At 45.9% G+C, this 26,483-nt stretch overlaps 1 protein-coding gene across 1 annotated transcript in view; it reads left to right on the top strand.

Annotated features, from left to right (window-relative positions):
- Positions 1-258: 258 nt before the first annotated feature.
- Positions 259-26,483, top strand: part of LOC141087577 (uncharacterized) — an 88,251-nt gene continuing 62,026 nt past the window's right edge. Inside the window, exons 1-2 of the mRNA XM_073573175.1 lie at positions 259-590; positions 679-1,816. Coding sequence (XP_073429276.1) covers positions 360-590; positions 679-1,816 — 1,369 coding nt within the window. The 5' untranslated portion in view covers positions 259-359. The remainder of the gene's footprint in view (positions 591-678; positions 1,817-26,483) is intronic.

The raw sequence follows: 26,483 nt of genomic DNA on the forward strand, positions 1-26,483 counted from the left end.
GAAGGGCTTGTGCGGTGTGTGCTGAGCGGCGCTGCTGGGAGTCATACCTGGCAGGAGAAGGACCCCGTGCGTGGAGAGGGGGCGCAGACGCGCAGACGCGCGGTGTCGCCGGCCGCATCACTATTTGCGGTTACCCAGCGCTCCAGAAGAGGCAACCCGGAAGTGGAGGAGGACTTCTGGGATCAGGCTGAAGGCAGAGACCGCGGGACAACGCCCGCGCATGCGCAGTAGGGGGAGAAAGAAGAAAAAAAAAAAAAAAAAATGGTGGACAGAAAAAAAAAAAAAAAAAAAAGAGAAGGAGGAGCAGCTATGGCAAAGGCTTTAAAAGGAAGCCACAGACACAGCGCTAGTGCGCAGTCATGTCGTCCTTAGATGACTCAGCTTCGCTCCCATTAGGTCAGCTAGTGGTATCCCCACTTGGCAGTAGACAGAGCAGTGCTACGAGGAGAACCAATAGCACCAGAATAAGTGGCAGCTCTAGGAAGGAATCCATTGGGCCTTCCAGGCAAGATGAGCCGTTAGAGAAGAAACGTAAGGAAAAGAAGTCGTCCCATGCCTCGCCTCAGCCTGGGTCCCGGACACCGCAGCCGGTAGTTGCTGACGAAATTCACGGGTGAGTGTTTTTTGGTCAGGTTAGATAATTGATAGCCTTCTCTTTCTGGTCCATACCCCCTTTAGGATAAAAGAACAGAGAAGGCGAAACATAGAGAGTGTGCCTTATGTTCGCAGCCCCTCCCGGATGGCCACCCAAAGAGATTATGCCAATCATGTGTTGAGGAGGCCTTGCAGGAGGAATCCTCACGGAAGAAGGAGGATATCCGGGCACTGATAAGAGAGGAACTACGGGCCTTAGGCGGTTCCAGTAGTCTAGGGGGTCACTCCTCCGTGAGAGAAATACGTTCATCTAAAGGAGGAGTCTCGCTGGCGTCTAGGTCACCGTCAGATACCGGAGAACTAGATTCCGATAAGTCCCAGGAATACCTTTCCTCAGAGGACGAAGATCAGACGTGTTTCCCCACGGACAGTGTCAGTAATCTCGTGAAGTCTGTCCGAAATACCATGGGGTTGCTGGAGAGTAAGGACCCCAAAACCCCTCAGGACATAATGTTTGCGGGTATTTCCCGTAAAAAGGTCCGAGCATTCCCAGTGGTCCCAGCTGTAAAAGACCTAGTTAAGAGGGAATGGGAGAAACAAGGTCAGAGGACCTTCCTCCCCTTAACGTCAAAGCGTAAGTATCCCTTTGACGATGAGGAGTTAACGGCCTGGTCGAGAGCCCCCAAGGTGGATGCGGCAGTGGCCTCTACCTCCCGTAGATCCTCCTTGCCGGTGGAGGATTCGGGAACTTTGGCTGATTCTTCGGATCGTAAGACCGATACATTCCTCAAAAGATCTTGGGAAGCTTGTACGGCAGCCTTTAAGCCCGCAATAGCAGCCACATGTACGGCAAGATCTATGTTGGTGTGGCTGAACGACTTGGAGGACAATATTAAAAATGGAGTAGCTAGGAGTAGGCTTCTTTCCTCTATGCCCCTCATTAAGGGAGCAGCGGCCTTCCTCTCCGACTCCTCCGCGGATTCTCTCCGGTTGTCGGCTAGAGCGGCAGGACTGACCAATGCAGGCAGGCGGGCCTTATGGTTGAAGGGGTGGAAAGGAGACACACAAACAAAAACTAGATTGTGTGCTATACCCTGCCAGGGTAAGTACCTGTTTGGTACAGAACTGGATGAGATTTTGACAAAAGCGGGGGAGAGGAAAAAGGGGTTCCCTAACCCGTATGTTCCGTTCAACAGGAGGGCCTACAGTAAGCCGCCGTTCGGTAAAAAGAAAGACTTTAGACCCCAGGACCGCTGGGGAAATAAGGACCCCAAGCAAAGAGGCAACCTATTCGGGAAACGTCCCTTCAGAGGAGACAGATCCCGATAAAACCGTTACACCGGTAGGTGGCAGGCTATTAAGATTCAGCCGCCAATGGATGAAGGTGACATCAAACCCGTGGGCCCTAAGTATTGTATCATCAGGCCTAAAATTAGAATTCGTTCGGTATCCACCGAACTCCTTCTTATTGACTTCTATGAAGTCCCGATCTCAGCAGGAAGCTCTGGAGATGGAGATTGCGGTACTGCTAACTAAACAGGTTCTAGTGGAGGTCCCAGACGACGAAACAAGGATGGGCTTTTATTCTCCTCTATTCTTAGTCCCAAAACCAGATGGCTCTTACAGGACTATAATAAATTTAAAGAAACTTAATACCTTCCTAAGACTAAGGTCGTTTAAAATGGAGTCGATTAAGTCTGCAATAAAGCTTTTGTTTCCCAGGTGTTATATGGCGGTCTTGGACCTAAAGGACGCCTACTACCATCTCCCCATATATCGAGGGCACCAGAGGTTCCTGCGGGTAGCAGTCTGGTTCAGAGGTCGGATTCAGCATTTCCAGTTTGCGGCAATGCCATTCGGGCTATCCATGGCTCCTCGGGTATTTACCAAATTAATGCTGGAAGTAATGTCATATGTAAGGTTGAATGACACCCTAGTTGTCCCTTACTTAGACGACCTACTCATAGTGGGGAATTCTGTTTCACAGTGTGAAGCAAGAATAGCTAGGATTATCTCATCCCTACAAACACTGGGTTGGCTAATTAACTGGGAGAAATCCAGACTAGAGCCAGTGACCTGTCAAAGGTTTTTGGGCCTGCAAGTAGACTCCGTAACTGAGGAGTGTTTTCTGCCAAACGCCAAAGTAATGGCCATAATCGACAAAGTACAGAATGCTACAGGAAGACCCGTAATATCATTGAGACAGGGCATGTCCTTGCTGGGGTCACTGATATCATGCATTCCAGCGGTGCAATGGGCTCAGTTCCACTCTAGAGAACTACAGTGGGCTATTCTGCAGGAGATAGATAGACTGCAGGGGCGGCTGGAAGGGAAGATGTCCCTATCGCCCGAGGTGGTTCAATCCCTAAAATGGTGGTTAATTCCTTCCAATCTATCGAAGGGAGTACAGTGGTGGGTGACTCCCTCCAAGATACTCACCACGGATGCCAGCCCCTTAGGTTGGGGAGCCCACCTAGAGGAGCACATGGTACAAGGCTGGTGGCGGGAGAATGAAATAGAGGCCTCCTCTAATGTAAAGGAGCTAACAGCGATTTTTTTTATGCGATATCTCACTTCCTCCCGCAGTTAAGAGGCGCCCACGTAAAGATCCAGACAGACAATACCACCGCAGTGGCCTATATAAACTGGCAAGGAGGCACGCGGTCAATGCCACTGATGTCTATCACGGGAAAGATTCTGGAGATGGCCGAGGTCCATCTTCTCTCCTTGTCAGCGCTCCATATAAGAGGAGTGGACAACTCCCGAGCAGACTATCTCAGCCGCCAGGCCCTATACCAGGGAGAGTGGGTCCTCAGCAGAGACGTGTTCGAAATGATAGCGTCAGAATGGGGCAGACCGGAGATAGACCTATTCGCAACCAGAGCCAACAGGCGCGTAAAAAGGTTTGCTTCTCTCTACAGGTCGGACAACCCAGATATTCTAGATGCCCTCCAAACACCCTGGGCATTCCAACTAGCCTATGCCTTTCCTCCGATGGTGCTACTACCAACAGTAGTCAGGAAAATAAGACAGGAGAGGGCGAGGGTCATCTTGATAGCCCCATTTTGGCCAAAAAGACCGTGGTTTTCATGGCTGAGAGCCATGTCGGTAACCGACCCGTGGATCCTGCCGCTGCACCAGAATCTTCTCTCGCAGGGACCCTGCTACCATCCACAGGCCAAAGCCCTGCACCTAGCGGCCTGGAATTTGAAAGGGAGCTACTGAGGCAGAAGGGTTTCTCAAGGAACCTAATCAATACCCTGCTACAAAGCAGGAAGGAGTCCACGACAAAAATTTATGCTAAGGTGTGGAGGAAGTTCCTGGCCTTTCACCCAACAAAACTAGCTGGTGAAGTACCCATTACGGCCATTCTAGAGTTTCTACAAAGAGGCCGAGAGCTTAGACTCTCAGTAAGCACTCTTAAGGTCCACGTGTCAGCCCTAGGAGCCCTGTTTAACTATAACGTGGCAGCAAATAGATGGGTGACTCGGTTTATCTCGGCCTGTCAACGAGCAGAACCGGTGCATGTGCCTCGACTTCCAGCGTGGAACCTTACTTTAGTTTTGGATGCCTTCACTCAGGCACCATTTGAGCCCATAAGCTCAGCATCAGTAAAGTGCCTCTCATTGAAAACGGCTATGCTGGTGGCCTTAGTATCGGCCAGGAGAGTGAGTGATCTTCATGCTCTGTCAGTAGACCCACCGTTCCTGTTAACAACACGAGACAGTCTCATTTTAAAGACGGACCCGTCCTATCTGCCCAAACGGGCAACTAAATTTCATAGGTCTCAAGAGATATGCCTACCTTCATTCTATGAGAACCCGTCAACACAGAACGAGGAGAAATATCACACCTTAGATGTGAAAAGAGCTGTGCTAGCCTACCTTGATAGGACCAGTCCCTGGAGGCAGAGTAGGTCTCTTTTTGTCTCATTCCAGGGCAGCAGGAAAGGGTCTGCAGTTACATCAGGCACGATATCCAGATGGATTAGAGATGCGATCACAATGGCGTATCTGACAAAAGGAGAAGACCCTCCACTGGGGATTAAGGCGCACTCTACTAGAGCCATATCATCCTCCTGGGCCGAGAGGGCGAACGTCCCAATTGAACAAATATGTAAGGCTGCAACCTGGTCTTCTCCATCTACCTTTTATAGTCACTATAGACTAGATTTGTCCTCTACCGAGGATCTAACTTTTGGTAGATCAGTCCTTAACACGGTGTGCCCGCCCAAGTGATTATCTCTGAAAATCTCTCAGTGAGTGCTGTCGTGGTGAAGAGGAAAAACCGGATTACTTACCGGTAATACTCTTTTGTAGAGTCCACGACAGCACCCGCTCACTTCCCTTCCGTAAGAATTTATTCACACATGGGTCTCCTTGGTGGTGGAGATTATGATTTAAGTTAGATATGTGATTAAACTTAGTAAGCTTAAAACTGCATAGGGGTAAGATAGATGAATCGCCCAAACAGTTTGACTAAAACATGTATGGCGGTTCCTCCGTTGTTCTCGGTAACACAAACTGAGGGAGCGAGGGGGACCGCCCCATTTATCTCTCTGTAGGTTTCCTGTTCCGGGGGCGGATCCCCTCTCTCAGTGGGTGCTGTCGTGGACTCTACAAAAGAGTATTACCGGTAAGTAATCCGGTTTTCAATGACATTTTTAAAGACCTTTTTAAAGTTTTTTTTATGTCTTTTTTATGCTTGTCAATGCCTGAGCTATGCAACTTCTCTCTTTGTAGTATATAAAATCCATCAGTAGTGTTTGACGCTATTTTGATTTACAGTTGTTGCCAAGTCAACAGAGTCGGAGGGATATCTTCAAGTGTGTCTTGCAGTGTCCCACAATCAGAGATAGTAGGAATAGGTCATAAATACCTTCAGCCAAGGTTGCACTATTAAGACAGAATGCCACCTTAGGAGCAACACGACGTTGATGTTCTGCCACCGTATGGAAAAATAGGACTGCACGCGTACTGGATTTAAGTAACAGTGAGACTTCATCAGACAATAAATAGGGCAACTGTCATACAGCTCATAGCTCTACAGAAAATATCAAACAGGATATCAGACTCTATATTAAACTATTGTGGTTGTGTAGTATTCGCAGGTACGCGGGATGCAGTGACGAGACAGGAGGTGGAGTGAGCTTAAATGCAACTTTTATACAGGGGCTATTTTGAGTAACTAGCAAGCTGACAACAATTATCCTCGCAGGGATCCAAACAACAATACACAGGTAACATGATATTAACTACCCGGTCGGAACCGGTAACTATAAGGCCACGGTATGGCCAACTACAAGTCCAAGAACTATGATTAATCAACTACGACATGTCACTTATCCTTCTCTGACGACCGGCAGAGTGGTTGTAGGTGTCTTTGGATCCCCAGCCAGGGCAGTGGGGTACTCGGTACCGGGCCGGTATCTCAGAGGGAAGTGTCACAGTAGCAGTGACCCAGTCCGTGGCCCTGAGTGTCCATGGAAAAGGGGTTAAACGTGGCTGATTAAAGTTTATAGGTGGATGATACGTGACGCCTCCTGTGGTGCTCGGCATCAAGGGGTTAAGCTGACGCTGCAGGCAGATCCTCTGGGACAGATGGTATAAGGCAGCAAGATGTAATAGCTCCCCACAGGTACAGCTGTAGTCCCAGGGCAGTGGGGATAGGTGTTGAGGAAGAGGGTGCAGTGTTAGGCACAGAGATGTAGCAGTGCTGAAGGGGTTGCAGGAAGAAGGCAATGACACAATAGGGTGCAGTTTCCTTTACCTTTACTTTGCTTTACAAGTGCAGTCCAGGTATCAGATTACAGATGGAACAGGAGTTGGCCAGCCTGGAAGCAACTCAGGAATCTCTCTATGTGGATGGGTTGTGTAGTCTCCTTTCTAGCACTTATCTGAGGTACATGCAGTACTGAGTTACACTGAAGTTCCTCTTGCTTGCTCTCTTTTAGAACCCCCTCGTAAGCAGACAGCTGTAGCCTCCTTCTTCTGGCTCACACGTTGCTGTAGTGCCTCCGAGTTTTATGTGGGAACAGAGCATTTACAGCTTCCTATTCCTCCGGTTTCTGCTGCAGGAACATCGGTATCCATACAACCTCGGAGACCAGACTCCAGATCATGCGCTACACTAGAAGTGAGCCTGAACTCTGGTCAATCCTCCAGCTCTTCTTCTCCTGTCCACACACTTTGCCCTCCTCACACGAATTGAACTAACTTCCCTTTCCTGGCCCCAGAGAGCAGCTCCTCCCCCAGTTTGGTTCAGAGCTCCCTCTGCTGGCCTGGAGACGGACAAAGTTCGTCATTGGACATCTCCCCCGCTTTCATGAAGGCTCCGGTGGTGAGCCCGAATCAAAGACGGGACATGTCAGCTCTTTTGAACAGCTTACATGTACCCGCAATAGTCGCAGGTGGAGTCGCGATTCACCTGCGCCTATTAACTAGTTAAATGCCACTGTCAAATGCTGACAGATGCATTTAACCAGCGCTTCCGTCATGTGATCGGGGGTCAGTGATGCGTTAGCATAACAACCAGAGGTCTCCTGGAGACCTCTATGGTTGTTGATGCCTGATTGCTATGAGTGCCACCAGTCTGAGCATCGCCTATATGTAGCAGAGCAGATTGTGCTATGGCAGCTTCTAGCCTCCCATGGAGGCTATGGAAGCATGCCTAAAGTTAAAAAAAGTTTAAAAAAAAAAAGAAAAAAAAAAAAAAGTTTAAATCACCCCCCGTTCGTCCCATTCAAAATAAAACAATAAAAAAAAACACACATACACATATTAGGTATTGCCGCTTTCAGATTCACCCGATCTATCAATAAAAAAAAGGATTAATTTGATCACTAAATGGCATAGAAAAAAAATCAAAATGCCAGAATTACCTAGTTTTGGTCGCTGTGACATTGAATTAAAATGCAATAACGGGCGATCAAAAGAATATATCTGTACAAATGTGGTATCATTATAAACGTCAGCTCGGTGCACAAAACATAAGCCCTCAACCAACTCAAGATCACGACAAATGGAGACGCTACGGGTCTCGGAAGATGGCACTTTTTTTTTTTTTTTTTTAACAGATTTTGGAATTTTTTTCACCACTTAGATAAAAGAGAACCTAGACATGTTTGGTGTCTATGAACTAGTAATGACCTGGAGAATTATAATGGCAGGTCATTTTTAGCATTTAGTGAACCTAGCAAAAAAGCCAAACAAAAAACAACAGTGGGATTACACTTTTTTAGCAATTTCACCGCACTTGGAATTTTTTCCCGTTTTGTAGTACACGACAGGGTAAAACCAATGGTGTCATTCAAAAGTACAACTATACAACTCGTCCCGCAAAAAACAAGCCCTCACATGGCCATATTGACGGAAAAATAAAAAAGTTATGGCTCTGGGATGAAGGGGATGGAAAAATGAAAATACAAAACCAAAAATACCCCTGGTCTTTAAGGGGTTAAATAAAAACAACCAGTACTCACCTTAATATGCTGCCACTGTTCTTGCAATATCAGTGCCTGGAGGCCCACAGCTCTTGTGACTTTGTTATGACACTTGAGCCCAACAGCGTGCTGCTTCACTTGCATGTTCTGTGGTTGTAACTAGCTTCAGCGGAAGTCAGAGAGAAGCAGCAGCCCTGGATGAAGCTGGGGGTCAGCTTCATCCAAAGGAAGCAAGAGTGAAGTGGCCGCTGATTGGCTGCAGGGCTTAAGTGTCATAATAACATAAAACAAGTTCAGAGACTCCAAGCTCTGATGTCAGAGGAATGGTGCAGGAATAAGAGGTGAGTCCTGACTGCTTTTATTTTATACGCAGGAATATGACAATTGGGAAGGGGTTTACTTCCGTTCCAAGCTTTCCCCCATTTGTGGATAACGGCTCTCACTGTGGATCTCGGAAGTCCAAGAGCCATAGCATTGGCTTTGTAAAGATTTTAATGACTCTGTATGTAAATCTTTTTTTACGCACTGTCTTGGCTCAGCAGGGCTTCAATACCTCCCTCTATGGTTGCTGCCCTCTGCTGTGCTCCACATTGGCTTTTACAAGTGGCCTGGCCTGCTCCCATGATATTTGCCTAGGCCTATTTAAGATCCATTAAAACACACTCTTGCTTCTTGGCATTAAGACTCCTGTTTGTTTGCTCTGCTCCTCCATCAGCTCCTGATTTGAATCTGCTTTGTGACCCTGCATATCTATTGCCTTCCTTGCTTCAGACCTGCATCCTCTCTGCACCAGTCCATCTATCATCTTTATTACTCCAAGTCCTCACTCCACAAATGCTTTCCTGCCTGCTACACCAATGCCCAAGCCCCGTGTACCCACCTAGACCTGAGGCTCAGAGGATTCACCTCACCTAGGTGAGCCTGACAGAATCTCTAGAACGTGACCTCATGTTCTCCCTTTTCATACTTTCTAACCTGCTTTGCATTGCCAGGTGTGATTTTCATATTTCCTGCACCTCTTACTTGCCACATGTGAGTTTGATCGAGCATCAAATGCTTCAAACAAATTGCTTTACCCACAATTTTGGAAAGGTATCATCAATTTTGTTTGGCCTTTTTTGGGGTATTTTGTGTGAAATTATGTCCACTTCGATTTTTTTCTCTTTTTTTGTATTGTTTCAATGCACATAAAGGAATACTTCATTTTCTGGAACAATTTCAACGGTGCCAGCACCTTCGGCCATAACTGCATATTAAATATATTTAAAAAAAACACCAAAAACTAGACAAAAAAGGCACAAATGCAACATTGAATTGGGCTCAATATCCACTGGTTGGATAACGTCTGGTAAATGATTTACTCTTTGCTCTGCTAACAGTGCATAAAAATAGTTAAAAGCAATGGACCTAAAGTAGTTTACATGCAAGGCTTATGTAAGCCTAAAGAATAAATATGAGCCACCCCTTTTTTTAAGAAAAAAATTACACAAAATAAGTTTCAGAATAATTTTCACATTGGGTTGGGAGGTCATGCCAGCTTTTTCATTTAAGGCTGAGTTCAACCTGGCGCTCAGAATTCTGTTTTTCTGCTCTGTTATAAGAACAAAAAACTTCACTCCTTCCAATGATGGGCACAAATGGCCTGATGGACCCCTGAGCATAACAAGGTTCTTTTGGCCATCCGACATATTAAGAGAAAAAAAAGAATAGACTGTGAGGAAAGTAAACCTAAACTAATAGAAGAATCAGCAATTAATCGAGATATTTCTGTCCATAGACTGTGCACTGTAACTCAATCCCACTGACATAGAGAAAGAAGAACCAGAAACAGTTCATGGAACTTAATTTTGGAGAACACCTTTAACCCCTTACCTACAAATGACGTAATATTCCGTCCATGTGACCATGGACCTAATTACCATGGACGGAATATTACGTCATCGCGATCAGCGGCGCCCACGTGGTGAGCGCCGCTGATCGCGGCCAAGTGTCAGCTAATTATCATAGCTGACACCCGGCACAATGTGACACCCGACACGTTAACCCCTTGCACACCGCGATCAAACATGATCGCGGTGTACCTGGGGTTAAAGGGAAGCATCGGCAGGGAGGGGGCTCCCTCCGTGCTTCCCTGAGCCCCCCACGGCAGCGCAATGTGCAGCGCTGCTGCGGGGGACTCCTTTCCTGCAGGTCCCCGGATCCAATATGGCGACGGGGACCTCCGGGGGCCTGCAGGAAGCTGGCTTCCTCAGTGCCTGCAAAGCGCAGGCATGAGGAAGCCTGTGCAGTGCCTGTGACAGATCGCTGATCTGTCACAGTGAACTGTGATGTGATAGATCAGCGATCTGTCACAGGACAGTGATGTCCCCCCTGGGACATTGTAATAAAGTAAAAAAAAAAGTGTAAGAATAATTAAAAAAAATCGCCAAATAAATTAAAAAAAAAAAAAAAAAACATTCCCCAATAAATTCATTTTTTGGAAATAAAAAAAAAAACAAACAATAAAAGTACACATATTTGGTATCGCCGCGTCCGTAACGACCCGCCCTATAAAACTGTCCCAATAGTTAACCCCTTAAGCGAACCCCTTAAAAAATAAAAATAAAAAACGAAGCAAAAAATAATGATTTATTATCATACCGCCGAACAAAAAATGCAATAACGCGCGATCAAAAAGACGCATATAAATATCCATGGTACCGCTGAAAACGCCATCTGTCCCGCAAAAAACGAGCCACCATACAGCATCATCAGCGAAAAAATAAAAAAGTTATAGCTCGCAGACTAAAGTGATGCAAAAATAATTATTTTTTTATATAAAATTGTTTTCATTGCATAAAAGCGCCAAAACATAAAAAAAAGACCTAAATGAGGTATCGCTGTAACCGTACTGACCCGAAGAATAAAACCGCCTTATAAATTTTACAGCACCCAGAACGGCGTAAACGCACCACCCAAAAGAAATTCATGAAACGCTGGTTTTTGTAAATTCTGCGTCCCAAAAACCGAAATAAAAAGCGATCAAAAAATGTCACATGCCCGAACATGATACCAATAAAAGCGTCAACTCATCCCGCAAAAAATAAGACCTCACATGACTCAGTGGGTCAAAATATGGAAAAATTATAGCTCTCAATATGTGGTGATGCAAAAACTATTTTTACAATAAAAAGCATCTTTTAGCGTGAGACAGCTGCCAAACATAAAAACCGCCATAAATAGTAAATCAAACCCCCCGTTATCACCCCCTTAGTTAGGGAAAAATAATAAAATTAAAAAAATGTATTTATTTCCATTTTCCCTTTAGGGTTAGGGCTAGGGTTAGGTTTAGGGCTAGGGTTAGGGTTAGGGTTAGGGCTAGGGTTAGGGCTAGGGTTAGGTTTAGGGCTAGGGTTAGGGTTAGGGTTAGGGTTAGGGCTAGGGTTAGGGCTAGGGTTAGGGTTAGGGTTAGGGCTAGTGTTAGGGTTAGAATTGGGGGTTTCCACTATTTGCGCACATCAGGTGCTCTCCAAATGCAACATGGCATCTGATCTCAATTCCAGCCAATTCTGCGTTGAAAAAGTCAAATGGTGCTCCTTCCCTTCCAAGCTCTGCCATTCACCCAAACAGTGTTTTACCCCCTCATATGGGGTATCAGCCTACTCAGAACAATTTGCAAAACAACTTTTGGGGTCCTATTTCTCCTGTTGCCCTTAGGAAAATAAAAATTTTGGGGCAAAAATATCATTTTTGTGGAAAAAAATTTTTTTGTTATTTTCACGCCTGGGCGTTATAAACTTCTGTGAAGCACTTGGGGGTTCAAAGTTCTCACCACACATCTAGATAAGTTCCTTGGGGGGTCTAGTTTCCAAAATGGTGTCATTTGTGGGGGGTTTCCACTGTTTTGGTACATCAGGGGCTTTCCAAACGCGACATGGTGTCTGATCTCAATTCCAGCCAAAAAAGTCAAATGGCGCTGCTTGCCTTCCGAGCTCTGCCATGTGCCCAAATAGTCATTTACACCCACATATGGGGTATCAGCGTACTCAGGACAAATTGCACAATAACTTTTAGGGACCTGTTACCCTTGGGAAAATAAAAATTGGGGGTGAAAAGATCATTTTGTGGAAAAAATATGATTTTTTAATTGTACTGCTGTACATTATAAACTTCTGTGAAGCCCTTGTGGGTTCAAAGTTCTCACCACATATCTAGATAAGTACCTTAGGGGGTCTAGTTTCAAAAATGGGGTCACTTGTGGGGGGTTTCCACTGTTTAGGTACATCAGGGGCTCTCCAAACGCGACATGGCGTCCGATCAGAATTCCAGCCAATTTTGCATTGAAAAAGTCAAACGGTGCTCCTTCCCTTCTGAGCTCTGCCATGCGCCGAAACAGTGGTTCCCCCCCACATATCAGGTATCAGCGTGCTCAGGACAAATTGCACAATAATTTTTGCAGTCCAATTTCTCCTGTTAGACTTGGTAAAATAAAAAAAATTGAACCTGAATTAATTTTTTTTGTGAAAAAAAGTTAAATGTTAATTTTTTTTAAATATTCAAAAAATTCCTGTGATGCACCTGAAGGGTTAATAAACTCCTTGAATGTGGTTTTAAGCACCTTAAGGGGTGCAGTTTTTAGAATGGTGTCACTTTTGGGTATTTTCTATCATATAGACCCCTCAAAGTGGCTTCAAATGTGATGTGGTCCGTAAAAATAAAATGGTGTTGCAAAAATGAGAGATCGCTGGTCAACTTTTAACCCTTATATCTTACTAACAAATAAAAATTTTGGTTCCAAAATTGTGCTGATGTAAAGTAAACATGTGGCAAATGTTACTTATTAACTTTTTTGTGTGCCATATCTCTGTGATTTAAGGGCATAAAAATTCAAAGTTGGAAAATTGCGGAATTTTCAAAATTTTCGCCAAACTTCCGTTTTTCTCATAAATAAACGCAAGTTATATGAATGAAATTTTACCACTAACATGAAGTACAATATGTCACGAGAAAACAATGTCAGAATCACCGGGATCCATGGAAGCGTTTCAGAGTTATGACCTCATAAAGGGACAGTGGTCAGAATTGTAAAAATTGGCCCGGTAGTTAACGTGCAAACCACCCTTGGTAGTGAAGGGGTTAAGAGAGTGAGCATACAATAAGAGAACCTCATTCAATCATCTAAAATGTGGGATATGAAAAAATAGGGAAAATTTATGCCACTACCTGTTTGTCTAAACAAATGGCAGCATAAATGGTTTTCTAGTTTTAAGTGATTTAAGTTCTCATTTATTTAATACATTTTCAGGAACAAAACCAAAGGAACAGCCCATCGGAAAACCTCAGAGCAAATAGCATTGCTACTTTTTACTAATTTAGCATGAATCGGTAGACGATTTCAATACATAAATGCATATGAATGTTGAGAAGACTCATCAGTTCTCTAAAAAATCAGATTAGTATTATTAAAGAATGAAGTACACATCTGTAGTCTTACAGGAAATCTCTCACCATGTTTTTGCTTCTCCATCCGAGAGTAGCATGATGTAGGGGCAGAGACACTAATTCCAGTGATTTATCACTTAGTTTACTGGGTGAAGCAGTTGTGATAGTAGTTTTCTCCACTGCAGATCTAGCAGAGCTCTGAATGCTGAGCTTGTGTAACCACCCCCCACCACTGATAGGCAGATTCCAGTGTACATGTGCATAGACAGAGAGCTGATAATCAGTGGTGGAGGCGTTTCTGGACCAGAAGGCACCTAGTCCTGCAGTGATATCTCCTGCTAATAAAAGAGTGATTTTATTGAAACAACAAACATCCTAATAAGTGATACATTGTTGGAATCAGGGTTTCTGTCCCTACATCATGCTGCTCTCAGATAGCAAAAAATTGCTGCCATGTTCTCTTTAAAATGAAACTGTACTTTCAACACACTTTGCACCAATCAACAGCACAGGAGACAATGAGAAACTTTGGAATATACCCTATCGCAGAAATCGACTTCTTTTCCCATTTATCAGAAACTGATTCCTCTTACTCTCCCTCCTGAATTTGTCATCCAATCTCTAAAAAACTGCTTAAATAGTCTTGCTCAAACAAGAAGGACCCCAAGCAAAGTGAGGTGCCCGACTACACTTTCTATTATAGCCGAGGGAGATGAGAAAATGAGGAAACAGGCACAGTGAGACACTGAGTTTTCTAACATGTTTTTTTGCTTTACCCCTGAGCTGGATTCACATCTACACAGCTAGATACTGCTATTTATTGTATTCCATGTTGATGCTGTTTCCCTATGTGTGCTAAGAAAGGAATAATGAGCAGGAATCGGTCCCTGAGTGCTGGTGTGCAGGAGACTTCATAACAGCTTATCTTCTCCTAGCAGCACAAAGTCAATTGAAAATGAAGAGGTAGAGTCTACAGAGGAGGAAAACGGAAGAAAATGTAAGATACAACTAGAGTTGAGCGAAACGGGTCGGTCATATTCAAAAGTCGGTGACTTTCACTGAAGTCGGGTTTCATGAAACGAAACCCGACCATAGCGTGAGGTCCGCCATGAGGTCGGCGACCAGAGCGCCAAAGTCGCATTTCAAAAGATGCTTCCAGCGCCCTTTTTCAGCCAATGATGGAGGACGCACACTGTGGGCAACGCGATGAAATAGGCATCGGTCACCACCATCTTTGAGAAGGGCATGCAAGTGATTGGCTGGCTTTGTGTGGCGTGACAGGGGCTATAAAAGGGCGTGAACGCCGACCGCCATCTTATGCCGATCTTAGCATAGGGAGAGCTGCTGCTACTGATTCAGAATAAGGTAGAGCGTTAGGCAGGGAAGAAGAACCAAAAAACTGCTTCTGCTGGTAGCGATTTTCACTGTACAACACAACAGTTTGTGTGCAGTGACAGGGGAAGCGATAGTTTTGTGCATCAGCTCTGTTGGTTATTAGGCTGCCTTATAAGGCTCCCTGATAGCTGCATTGCTGTTTGTATACTGCTGTGCAAACTGCTTTTTTAAAAGCAAAAATACTTTTCTTCCTCTTTTCTGCACAGTTACCCAGCGTTCATTTTTCCACACTTTTGTGTGCGTACTGTGCAGCAGTCCTGCTTATTAGGCTGCCTGCGTCCATACTTGGACTGAGAGTATTAGTGTCAGCGTCCTCAAATCTCTAGTGAGATCCAAAATCTCACCAATCCTATAGACACCCTCGACCTTGTCATACACCATCCAATTTCAGCCTGTTACATTGAGGTGTAATCTCTCCTGGGCCTGAGACAGTAGTTCAGCGTCCTCAAATCTATAGTGAGATTCAAATTATCACCAATCCTATAGACACCCTCCACCTTGTCATACACCATCCAATTTCAGCCTGTTACATTGAGGTGTAATCTCTCCTGGGCCTGAGTCAATAGTTCTGCATCCTCAAATCTATAGTGAGATTCAAATTCTCACCAATCCTATAGACACCCTCCACCTTGTCATACACCATCCAATTTCAGTCTGTTGCATTGAGGTGTAATCTCTACTGGGCCAGAGACAATAGTTCAGCGTCCTCAAATCTATAGTGAGATTCAAATTCTCACCAATCCTATAGACACCATCCACCCTGTCATACACCATCCAATTTCAGCCTGTTACATTGAGCTGTAATCACTACTGGGCCTGAGACAATAGTTCTGCGTCCTCAAATCTATATTGAGATTCAAAATTTCACCAATAGTAGATACACCTTCCACCTTCTTTTACAGTACCATATAGCTGGTGGTATTTTGGGTACATTTTCACAAAAATGAGCAAGTATGGTGGAAGACGCCATGGAAGTGGGCGGGGGTTGCCAGCTGGTCCCGATGGTGGTGGTGGTGTTGCATCTGTTGGTAGTGGCAAAAGCACAATAGCACCTAAGGCAGGAGGTGTTGAGCCTGCATCATCATCTGGCTCCACAAGGCCTCGAAGGCTATCTTTTTTCTGGGAGAAGGTAAACCACTTTTAAAGTCAAAGCTTCAGGAACAAGTTTTGGCTTACATTGCTGACACAGCCTCCAGCTCTCTCGCCTCCTCTTCTGAAGTTGTAAAAAATAAAAGCACTAAGTCGTCATTGGAGGCTCCTGGTCAGGAACAACACCTTTCCTTGTGTCTTTCACCCCTACCAAAAGTGAAGGATGTGGCAGGCCACACTACCGATTGCTCCATAGAGCTCTTTTCACATACCATACCTGGGTTAGCAAGTCAAATCGTGAATTCCCCAGTCCAAGATGAATCTGACATGGAGTGCACTGATGCACAGCCACTGCTAGATTTTTCTGCTGGTACATTCACTCAGAGCACTACATTGTCCTCGCAGTGTACTGAGCCAGAATCTGACCCTGATGAAACTCAGGTGCCCCTTCCCGCATACTATACCACCTTACACGGTGACACAGAGGAAGGTGCACATGAAATTGAAGAGGAGGTGATGGATGACCCAGTTGTTGACCCAGATTAGCATCCATTGGGGGAAGAGGGTGCCATTGCCAATAGCTCAGAAGAGGAGGAGGATCCGCAGCAGGCAACGACATCGCAACAGCTGTTATCTGGCATGACCGTAGCAGTCCAAAAACCTGTTACAAAAACCAAAAGAGTTGCAGGACAGCTTGGCAAGACGGTCAAATTAGCACAGCGTGCAAGGTCTCAAAATGTCTTCCATAGTAGGAAGAGTGCAGTCTGGCACTTTTTTGAACAAAATCCTAATTATCTGGCAAAAGTTATCTGTAAGAAGTGCGCAAAGACCTTTAGCCGAGGGAAAAATCTGAGAAATTTGAATACCAGTTGCATGCTTAGACATTTAACCACCATGCACTTGCAAGCATGGATGGACTACCAAATCTCACGTACCACATGTGCACCTGCTCTGAATGAAGGTAGTCAGCAACGCTACATCACTTCCCCCAGTGTAAGCCCACCGGTTAGCACATCACCAGCAGCAAATGTCGAGGTGTCTTCGCAAGGGCAAAGCAGTCATGGAATCACAATGTTATTGCTACGAAAGACTGAATCTAGGCCATCAGCAACACCACCAACACCATCACCAACCCTTTCTCAGTCCACCATGTCCATCACAAGTTCCACCATATGCAGCTCTCAAGTCCAGCTCACCCTACCAGAGACTCTGAGTAAGACAAGAAAGTACTTATCCTCTCATCCGCGTACACTGGCTTTGAACGCCCACATTGCCAAACTAATCTCGTTAGAGATGATGCCCTACCGGTTGGTTGAAAGCAAAGCTTTCCGCAAGCTCATGGCCTACGCAGTACCACGCTATGACCTATCCAGTCAGCACTTCTTTTCACGAAAAGCCATCCCAGCCCTCCACGTGCATGTGGAAGACCGCATTGTCCATGCACTCAAGCAATCAGTGAGTGGAAAGGTGAACCTCACAACAGATGCATGGTCCAGTAGGCATGGCCAGGGCCGTTACGTGTCCATCACTGCGCACTGGGTTAATGTGGTGGATGCAGGGTCCACAGGGGACAGTGGCGGTGGGACAGTGCTACCTAGCCCACGGTATAGGAAACAGTTGGCTGTAGGCATTCGACCCTCCTCCTCCTCCAAAAGCGAAAGCTTGTCCACAGAGCGCAGTCGCACGAGCACTCCATCCGCAGCTGCCAGTGTTGCACACGAGGTGTCCCACTATCGAACAGCTAATGGTAAGCGTCAGCAGGCTTTGTTGATGATGATGTGTTTGGGAGACAACAGACACACCGCGGAGGTACTGGCCGACTACTTGCAGCGACAAACTGAGTCATGGCTGGGCAGTCATCTTGAGGCAGGCAAGGTAGTTAGTGATAACGGCCGGAACTTTGTGGCAGCCATAGCCCTTTCAAAACTCAGATACATACCTTGCCTGGCTCACACCTTGAACCTGGTGGTGCAGTGCTTCATCAATAATTATCTGTGGCACCCCTGAGGGTTCAGTTGCCACAGAGGTACTGCACCTCCTCCTGAGGTGTGGTGCCCCACCATCCAGGTAAGGTGGGAACTCCTGACCACGCTCCAACGCTCGCATCCCACACAACACAGTAGTTCAGTAAAGCCACATTGCGGCTCCCTGCTTGGAGTGTAGTGGGTCACCCTCGCACACCCAGGGCAGCGGGGTACTCGGTAGCGGGCTGGTGTCAAGGCGGGAATGTGTCACAGCAGCGGTGACCCGGTCTGTGGCCCTGGGCGCCCAATATCAATGGCAGTGACGTTAATGGTGTTAAAGTTTATATGAATAGTTCGTGACGCCACCTGTGGTGTTTGGCAAGTAAGATGGTAAGCCAACGCTTCATACAGAGCCGCGGGTACTGATGGTGTGGTGCAGCAGAGATGGTATAGCTCCCCACAGGTGGAGCTGTAGTCCCAGGGCAGTGTAGGTGCAATGGATGAGGAGAGGCGCAGAATGGTATGGAGGCTGGTACCCAGGTGTAGTGGTGCGGGAATAACTGGAGGACACCAGAGTATGCGGTTCCAAAGCTTTACTCACTGTTTTCAGTTCACACAACTGCCTGCCTCCGTACTGTGTTCTCCAGGTCGGGGCTGCAGCCAACCTCCAGGCAGGATAGGAATCTCCCTTCCACACTCTGCCAACATGTACCTTACTGAACGACTCCTCCAATGCGCCTTTAGGTGCGAAGCACTCCAGTACTTAGTTACTCTGGAATGCCTCTCTCTAGGTGTTCCTAGTCTTTACTTGTATGACAGACAGCTGTAGCCTGCTTCGGGGACTCCACTCTGTGTCGCGGCTCTCTATTCAGTTGCTGTTGTGTCCCAAGTCTATGATGGGAGCAAGGCGTTAGCGGCTCACCACTCCTCCGGTGTCTGTTGCCGGACATAAAGATCCAATCAACCATAGGGACCGGGCCCCGGCCTTTGCGCTCAGGACTGGAAGGGTTCTCTCTCTTTCTCAACCTGCTTCCCACCGTCCTTCTATTCTCCTTCGTTCCAATCTGTTCTCTCTCTCTCTCATGGAAGGTTAGGTTATCAATCTTATCAGTCTCTTTCTCTGGTCTTTCTCGTGCCAGCAGCCCAGATCACTGGGACCTGCTGTAGCACGTCCCTCAGACACCCATCTTCTCTCTTCTCTCTCCTCTAACCAACTAACTACTAACTTTCACTCTTTCCACTCTCTTGTATCATCTCTCTCCACCCTCCTCCCAGCACATCTCGTGTTACGAAGCAGGGTACCATGAGGGGTGCTCTGCTAACCCCCAGCCTGAAGCTGTTAGGCAGCCCCACTGAACTATCCTGTGTGTGGAATGCAGGTGTGGAATATGGTCAGGAGTTCCCACCTTACCTGGATGGTGGGGCACTACACCTTAGGAGAAGGTGCAGTACCTCTGTGGCGACTGAAGCCTCAGGGGCGCCACAGTAGCAGAGCACCTTTGGTGGCTCCCTGCTTGGAACACTAAACGTTCTGGGAGGTGGGTGGAGTTTAGAATACATAAAAGAGCGGGAAGGATAGGAGTTAGTTCAAGATCAGTCGGAGAGAGTCACTCAGAGAGGAGTGAGGAAAGGAGATCCCTGGAAGAGGGATGGAGGAAGGAGTGCTGCAGCTGCCTCAGTGATCAGAGCCAGCTGGCACAGGAAAGGAAAGAAGGAGAAAGACATTGAACTGAAACCTGATCTTCCATAAGAAGGAAAGGATAGTACAGAACGTGGGAGTAAAATGGAACAGAGGACGTGGGTTAGAGGAGGAACCCTGCCTAGAAGTTCTAAGCACAAGGCCGGGGCCCGGTCCCCGAGGTTGTATGGACACTAATGGTTCTGCAGCAGACACCGGTGGAGTAGTGGGCTGTAAATGCACTACTCCCATCTAAGACTTGGGGGCATAACAGCAACGTTGAGCCGGGACTCAGGAGTAATGAGTCCCCGAAGCAGGCTACAGCTGTCTGCTGTACAAGTAGAGTTCTTAGGAACATCTGTCGGAGGAACTCCAGTGTAACTCAGTACTAGGAGATCTTCACACTTAAAGGCGCTATAGAGGAGATGTTCAGAAAAGCACATGTTGGCGGAGTGTTGGAAGGGAGCATCCTATCTTGCCTGGAGGTCGACTGGGCCCCTGACCCGGAGGACACAGCACGGAGGCAGGCACCTGTGTGTACTACAGACTGTAAGTAAAGCTTTGGAACTACAAGCCCTGGTGTCCTCCATTCATTCCTGCGCCAACACACCTGCACCGCTACATCTGGGTACCAGCTTCTACACTGCCTGCGCCTCTCAGCTACCCCTACATCTACACTGCCCTGGGACTACAGCTCCACCTGTGGGGAGCTTCACCATCTTGGCTGCAACACACCACCAGTCCCAGAGGATCTGCATGCAGCCTAACATCTCACTTGCCGAACACCACAGGTGGCGTCACGAACTATTCATAAACTATTCACCCCTTTTTGCCATGGAGCCCCAGGGCCACGGACCGGGTCACAGCTTCCGTGACAACTCCCATTGAGATCAACGGGCCCGGTACCGAGTACCCCGCTAGCCCTGGTCGGGCGCTCCATATCCGGAGTTAACATCCCTGTTCCATAAGGTGCGAATACTGTGCTCGCACATCCGCCGGTCACCCGTACACTCCAGTCATATGCAGAAGCTGCAGCGATTACTCCACTTTCCCAAGAACCGAATAATTATCGACGTTGCAACAAGGTGAAACTCCACCCTGCACCTGGTTCAGAGGCTGTGCGAACAGAGGCATGCTGTAATTCATTTGTGGGAGGATACACGGGCAGGCAGTTTGCAGGCAGACATGGAGTTGTCTGATGTGCAGTGGTCGAAGCTGAAAGACCTCTGTAAAGTCCTTCAGTGTTTTGAGGAATGCACACGGCTGGTAAGCGCAGACAACGCCATCATAAGCATGAGCATCCCACTTATGCATCTGCTCATGTAAATTTTGACGCACATTAAGGAGCAGGCGTCTGCAGCCAAGGAGGAAGAGGAGGAGGGAAGCCTTGATGACAGTCAGTCATTGTCTGCTCAGGGAAGTCTCGTGGACGAGGTGGAGGAAGAAGAGGAGGAGGAGGATGATGGGGATGATTATTTTGGGGAGGAGGATGCTTCTCAGGGGGCAAGAAAAAATGTTGGCGTGGCAAGGTCAGGTACAGGGTTTGTGAGTGACTGGAGGGATGTGGATTTGCCAGAAAGTGCTCCTCCACCCAGCACTCGCAATGCATCATTGACACCTAGAACATTGGCCCATATGTGTGATTATGCCTTGCAGATCCTAAAAAGGGACCCCAACATTGCCAAAATGATGAACGATGACGACTACTGGTTGGCCAGCATCCTGGATCCACCCTATAATGGCAAATTCCAAAACATCATGCCACAGGAGAACCTTGAGCTAATATTGGCTAACAAACAAGCAACTCTGGAAAACCGTTTGTTTGATGCATTCCCAGCACACAGCGGCGGTGATGTTTTTCCAACGAGTCATAGGGGGCAACATGGAAGAGGTGTTCGTGGTGCACACAGCCGAAGTGGCATTGGACACAGGGGTTTCATGACCATGTTGTGGACTGACTTTTCAAGTACCGCTCACACGACTGGTAATACTGCATCGATAGAAAGTGACAGGAGACAGCAGTTGTCAACTATGGTAACAAATTACTTCTCCTCCCATATCGATGTTATCCCTCACCGGTCATTCCCCTTTGACAATTGGGCCAGTCAACTTGACACCTGGCCTGAATTGGCACAATATGCCTTACAGGAGCTCGCTTGCCCTGCTGCTAGTGTGACAGAAAAAAGGACTGGTCTGTCGACCCAAAATGTTGATGATCTAACCTTCATTAAAATGAACCATGCATGGGTTTCAAAGGATTTTGTCCCACCCTTCCCTGCTGACACGTAGGTTGCCAGAAAACTGGCTTGCTTTTGTCCTCCTCTTCTGCGGACTTCTCCAATTACTCCATTTGCAGCTGCTGAATGTCCAACATCAACATATGCCAATTTTTCCACCTCCCTAACTGGGCTGCCTCCCCCAACAGGGCGGGGTCACGACCTGGCGCACGCACCTGTGAGAGTGCCATTGCCCTGAATAGGTGGGTGGGCACACCCTTTGGCAACGGCACTGGCACAATGTCCCTCATAGTAGAATCAAGTGTCTCTGACGGTGGGGGTGCACACCCGCCGTCAGACACACCGGCGTACTATGAGGGGCCCTGTGCCAGTACCGCCGCCCGTGAGTGGGCCCCCCTGCTTGCTCAGGGCACCAGCACTTGCAATACTTACCTATCCCTGCACCACCACTGTGTAGTCTGGCCTGTTAAATACTTCACGGGAACTGCCAATACAAATTTGGTGAAATGATAGATGATAGTTAAGATGTAGCTATGCCCTGTCCTGCTGGGCTCTATATGATCAATGGCTTCCATTTGTTATGGATGTCGACTCACAATGAGATGCAGTGGTGGTTTATCATCAGCTTTCACGGTTTTCCGACTCACAGACATGTGACATTCCTGCCCACATTTTTAAATGTGTCCTCTCATGCCAATCCAATAGAATCGCCTATGGCCTGTGGCTTGTGTCTTTTGCACTCCATAGTTACCTGACAGATCATGATAGGCAGTGAGGACAATGTCTACATCTGTCCCTGTGATCACAATTTGATGGAGATGAGCAGCTCTCCCTATGCTAAGATCGGCAGAAGTAAGATGGCGGTTGGCGTTCACGCCCTTTTATAGCCCCTGTGACGCCACACAAAGCCAGCCAATCACTTGCATGCCCTTCTCAAAGATGGTGGTGACCGCTGCCCATGTCATCGCGTTGCCCAGTGTGTGTCCTCCATCATTGGCTGAAAAAGGGCGCTGGAAGCATCATTTGAAACGTGACTTTGGCTCTCTGGTCGCCGACCTCATGGCCGACCTCACGCTATGGTCGGGTTTCATTTCATGAAACCCAACGTTAGCGAAAGTCGGAAACTTATGAATTTGACCGACCCGTTTTGCTCAACTCTACTGATGGGGAATGTAGATTGTGAGCCCCATCGGGGACAGTGATGATAATGTCTTAAGCGCTGTGGAATTAATAGCACTATACAAATGAGTAAAATGAATAACTAAAAATTCAGACAATTACAATATGCAGATCATCAAACATATTGCAAAATTAAATCCGATTTTTTTCCTACTCCCATCTTCCTAGAAAAATGAATAGAATTCAAATGTGTAATATTTTCGAACTAGAGCCATTAATTTTCGTTAGTAATGATTCTTACCCTTAAAGATGTCGGAGTTGTATAGAGGTGGTCACCAGAGACAGAATATTTCTAGTTGGTCTTTAGGTCGTTCCCGATTCTGACTTAGTGAAGCATAAAATGTCCCATGATTTAAGAATCAATTGTTTGAAGGTATTAATAATGAATATGCATTTTATACAGCTGATAGAGAATAAAGGTTCTCATCCTATAGCAGTTCTACACTTAACCTGTTTTCTGTTGTTTGTTTCTTTTTAATGGCATTCATATTATTTCATCACAGCAAAATAATGTTTGCAGCTATGATAGCAAATATGTAAACTAAAGGCAATATACAACATGTATCCAGATGAAAAATGTTTGATCCTTCTCTTTAATTCTTCTAAACAGTCCAACTTTCTAAAATAATGAGATTCTAAATACTCGGTTTTCTGTCCCGTTCTCACTTCTCAACCTCAAAGTTTTATTTTTCCAAGTGATATTATCGAAGTTCTGGCGGCCAGGACATTCACTCTGTTTTCGTACATCACCCCTAATAAATCTTCTGAATTGTTCAGGAACTACTATTTGTCTATGTCGTTCTTGCTATATAAACCTAAAGCAGTACAAATCATAGAAACTAAAGCCCTATATACTGCAGTTCTAAAATGGTTTAGTGCGACTCTTTACTATAGAACTAAAACATCGGTAAAATGGGTATTTCACTGTTAATAAGCATTATTGTCGAAATTTCACTTGAGAAACAATTATATTCTTACTTTGAGGCCTCATTTATTTGTCATTTTTTCATATACGTGTTCTTTCTGTGAATTAAATGGATAATAATCGGGCAGCACGGTGGCTCAGTGGATACCACTGCAGCCTTGCAGCGCTGGGGTCCTGGGTTCGCATCCCACCAAGCACAACATCAGCAGTTTGTATGTTCTCCCTGAGTTTGCATGGGTTTCCTCCGGGTACTCCAGTTTCCTCACACATTCCAAAGACATACTGATAGGGAATTTAGATTGTGAGCCCCATTGGGGACAGCGATGATAATGTGTGCAAACTGTAAAGCGCTGCGGAATATGTTAGCACTATATAAAAATAAATATTATTTTTATAATAACAAGTTTCATTATAGTCTATGGGACAGTTCACATGTCTGTGTTTTTTTTAGCAAACCAAGAGCCTGATTTATTAAGACTGGCATAGTACATACCAGACGTAATGGGTACTTTTATAATGATGACCTAGACTTCTGATATTGATCACCTATCCTATCGGTAGGGGTGCAACACACAGCACCCGGCCAATCAACTGACCCTGATGTTGGCAGCCGAATGTGATCAGTTATGGAGCTGCACAGCCCGGCTGTGTCAGCTGTATAGTGGCACCGTGGGATACTACTAATCCACTCATATTCATATGAATAGGGGATGGATGTGTGGCCACTATACAGTTGACACAGCTGGGTGATGCAGCGCCACATCTGATCACATTCGGCCCCCGACACTAGGCATGGCTGATTGGCAAAGGTGCCTGATGTTGCACCACCACCGATCTAATATTAATGATTTATCCAAAGGATAGGCCATCATTATAAAAGTACCCATCAATATAAAAGTACTGGACAACCCATTTAATGAAGGGGTGAAACGGAATAAGATGTGCCTAATTAATTCAAGAGGCACATGACACTTAAATAATTGGATTCATCTTTCCAGTGCTATGCGGCCTCCACCAGAAATGCTAGTAAGGGATTACATTTCTGGCAAAAGTTCTGCCACTGAGGCTAGTTTCACACTTGCTTTTTTTTGCAGCGCGTTTTTCCCGCAAAAAAACGCATTGAAAAAACGCATACATAAGCATACAACTGCTGCGTTTTTTTCAAGCATTTTTATGAGCATGCATGAAAAAAACACAGCGTTTTTATGCATTTGTATGCGTTTTTAGCGCGTTTTTACCGCGTTTGCGTTTTTTTCCAACATTTTTAGGTGGCCCCTCACACTACCCAAACCATGACTTTACTAACCCTAACCCTGACCCTAACCCTAACCCTGACCCTAACCCTTAACCAAATCATACTTAACCCTAACCCAAACCCTAAACCCTAACTAACCCTAACCCTAACCCTAACCCTGACCCTAACCCTAACCCTAACCCTGACCCTAACCCTAACCCTAACCCTGACCCTAACCCTAACCCTAACCCTGACCCTAACCCTTAACAAAACCATACTTAACCCTAACCCTGACCCTGACCCTAACCCTAACCCTAACCCTAACCCTAAACCCCCTTAACTAACCCTAACTCTAACTCAAACCCCTAAATTCCATGGTTAAAAAAAAAAAACGCATATGCAAAAAAACGCTTACATGAGCATGCCAGTGCGCACATATGCGCATCCATAGGCTATAATGGCCATTTTTAGCGCAAAACGTGCGCATATGTGCGCATGCGCTTTTTTGCAGGGCCAAAAAATGCAACATGATGCGTCTGGAAAATCCAATCGCACACCCCAAAAAAACGCAGCGCATGAAAATCGCATACATGCGCTTACAAGCGCGCAGGTATGCGCACCCATGTTAAAGATAGGGGAAAAAACGCATGCGCAGGTTAGCGTTTTTTTCCAGCGCTAAAAAACGCAAATGTGAAACCAGCCTGAAGTAGTAAACATTTTTTAAAAAATTACACGGGCAGTAGTAGCCACTTACCATTCTGCAGCAGCTCTACCCATTGTAGCCAAGAATAGTGTAAAAATTCCAAAAGTTGCAAAATGTTTGCTCAGCTTGTTGCCTCTCAAAAGTTTACCAGATTTTTCAGATGTTTTACATCAGATTTCTGGCATAAAATCCTTAAAGAATTGGGTCCCAAGTATCATAAAAACATATATAATGACCTGAGGTTAACATCCTCAATAATCAGAATCTCCCACTCCCGTCTCCAAGACTTTTCACGTGCTGCATCAATTTTTTGGAATGCACTACCCAGGTTAATTCGATTAATCCCCAATACCCACAGTTTTACGTGTGCCCTAAAAATGCATTTGTTCAGACTGGCCTACTGCCTCAACTCGTTAACTTAACTATCCCTGTGTTGCCCATTCAAAATTTTTACCATAACCAGGTTCCTCGCATCATATTTTCATATGTTTTATTCATTTAATAGCCCTCTGTGTCGGTACTGTTACATATTCAGGCTGATAATCGATTCATGCAGCATTACATGAACACCTGATTTCTTACATTATGACTGGTCAGAACAATGAAAGCAATTGTTACCATCC

The sequence above is a fragment of the Dendrobates tinctorius genome, unplaced genomic scaffold (genome assembly GCF_039654945.1).
Source record: "Dendrobates tinctorius isolate UK_male_01 unplaced genomic scaffold, ASM3965494v1 ptg000034l, whole genome shotgun sequence".
In the NCBI taxonomy this organism is placed as follows: Eukaryota; Metazoa; Chordata; class Amphibia; order Anura; family Dendrobatidae; genus Dendrobates; species Dendrobates tinctorius.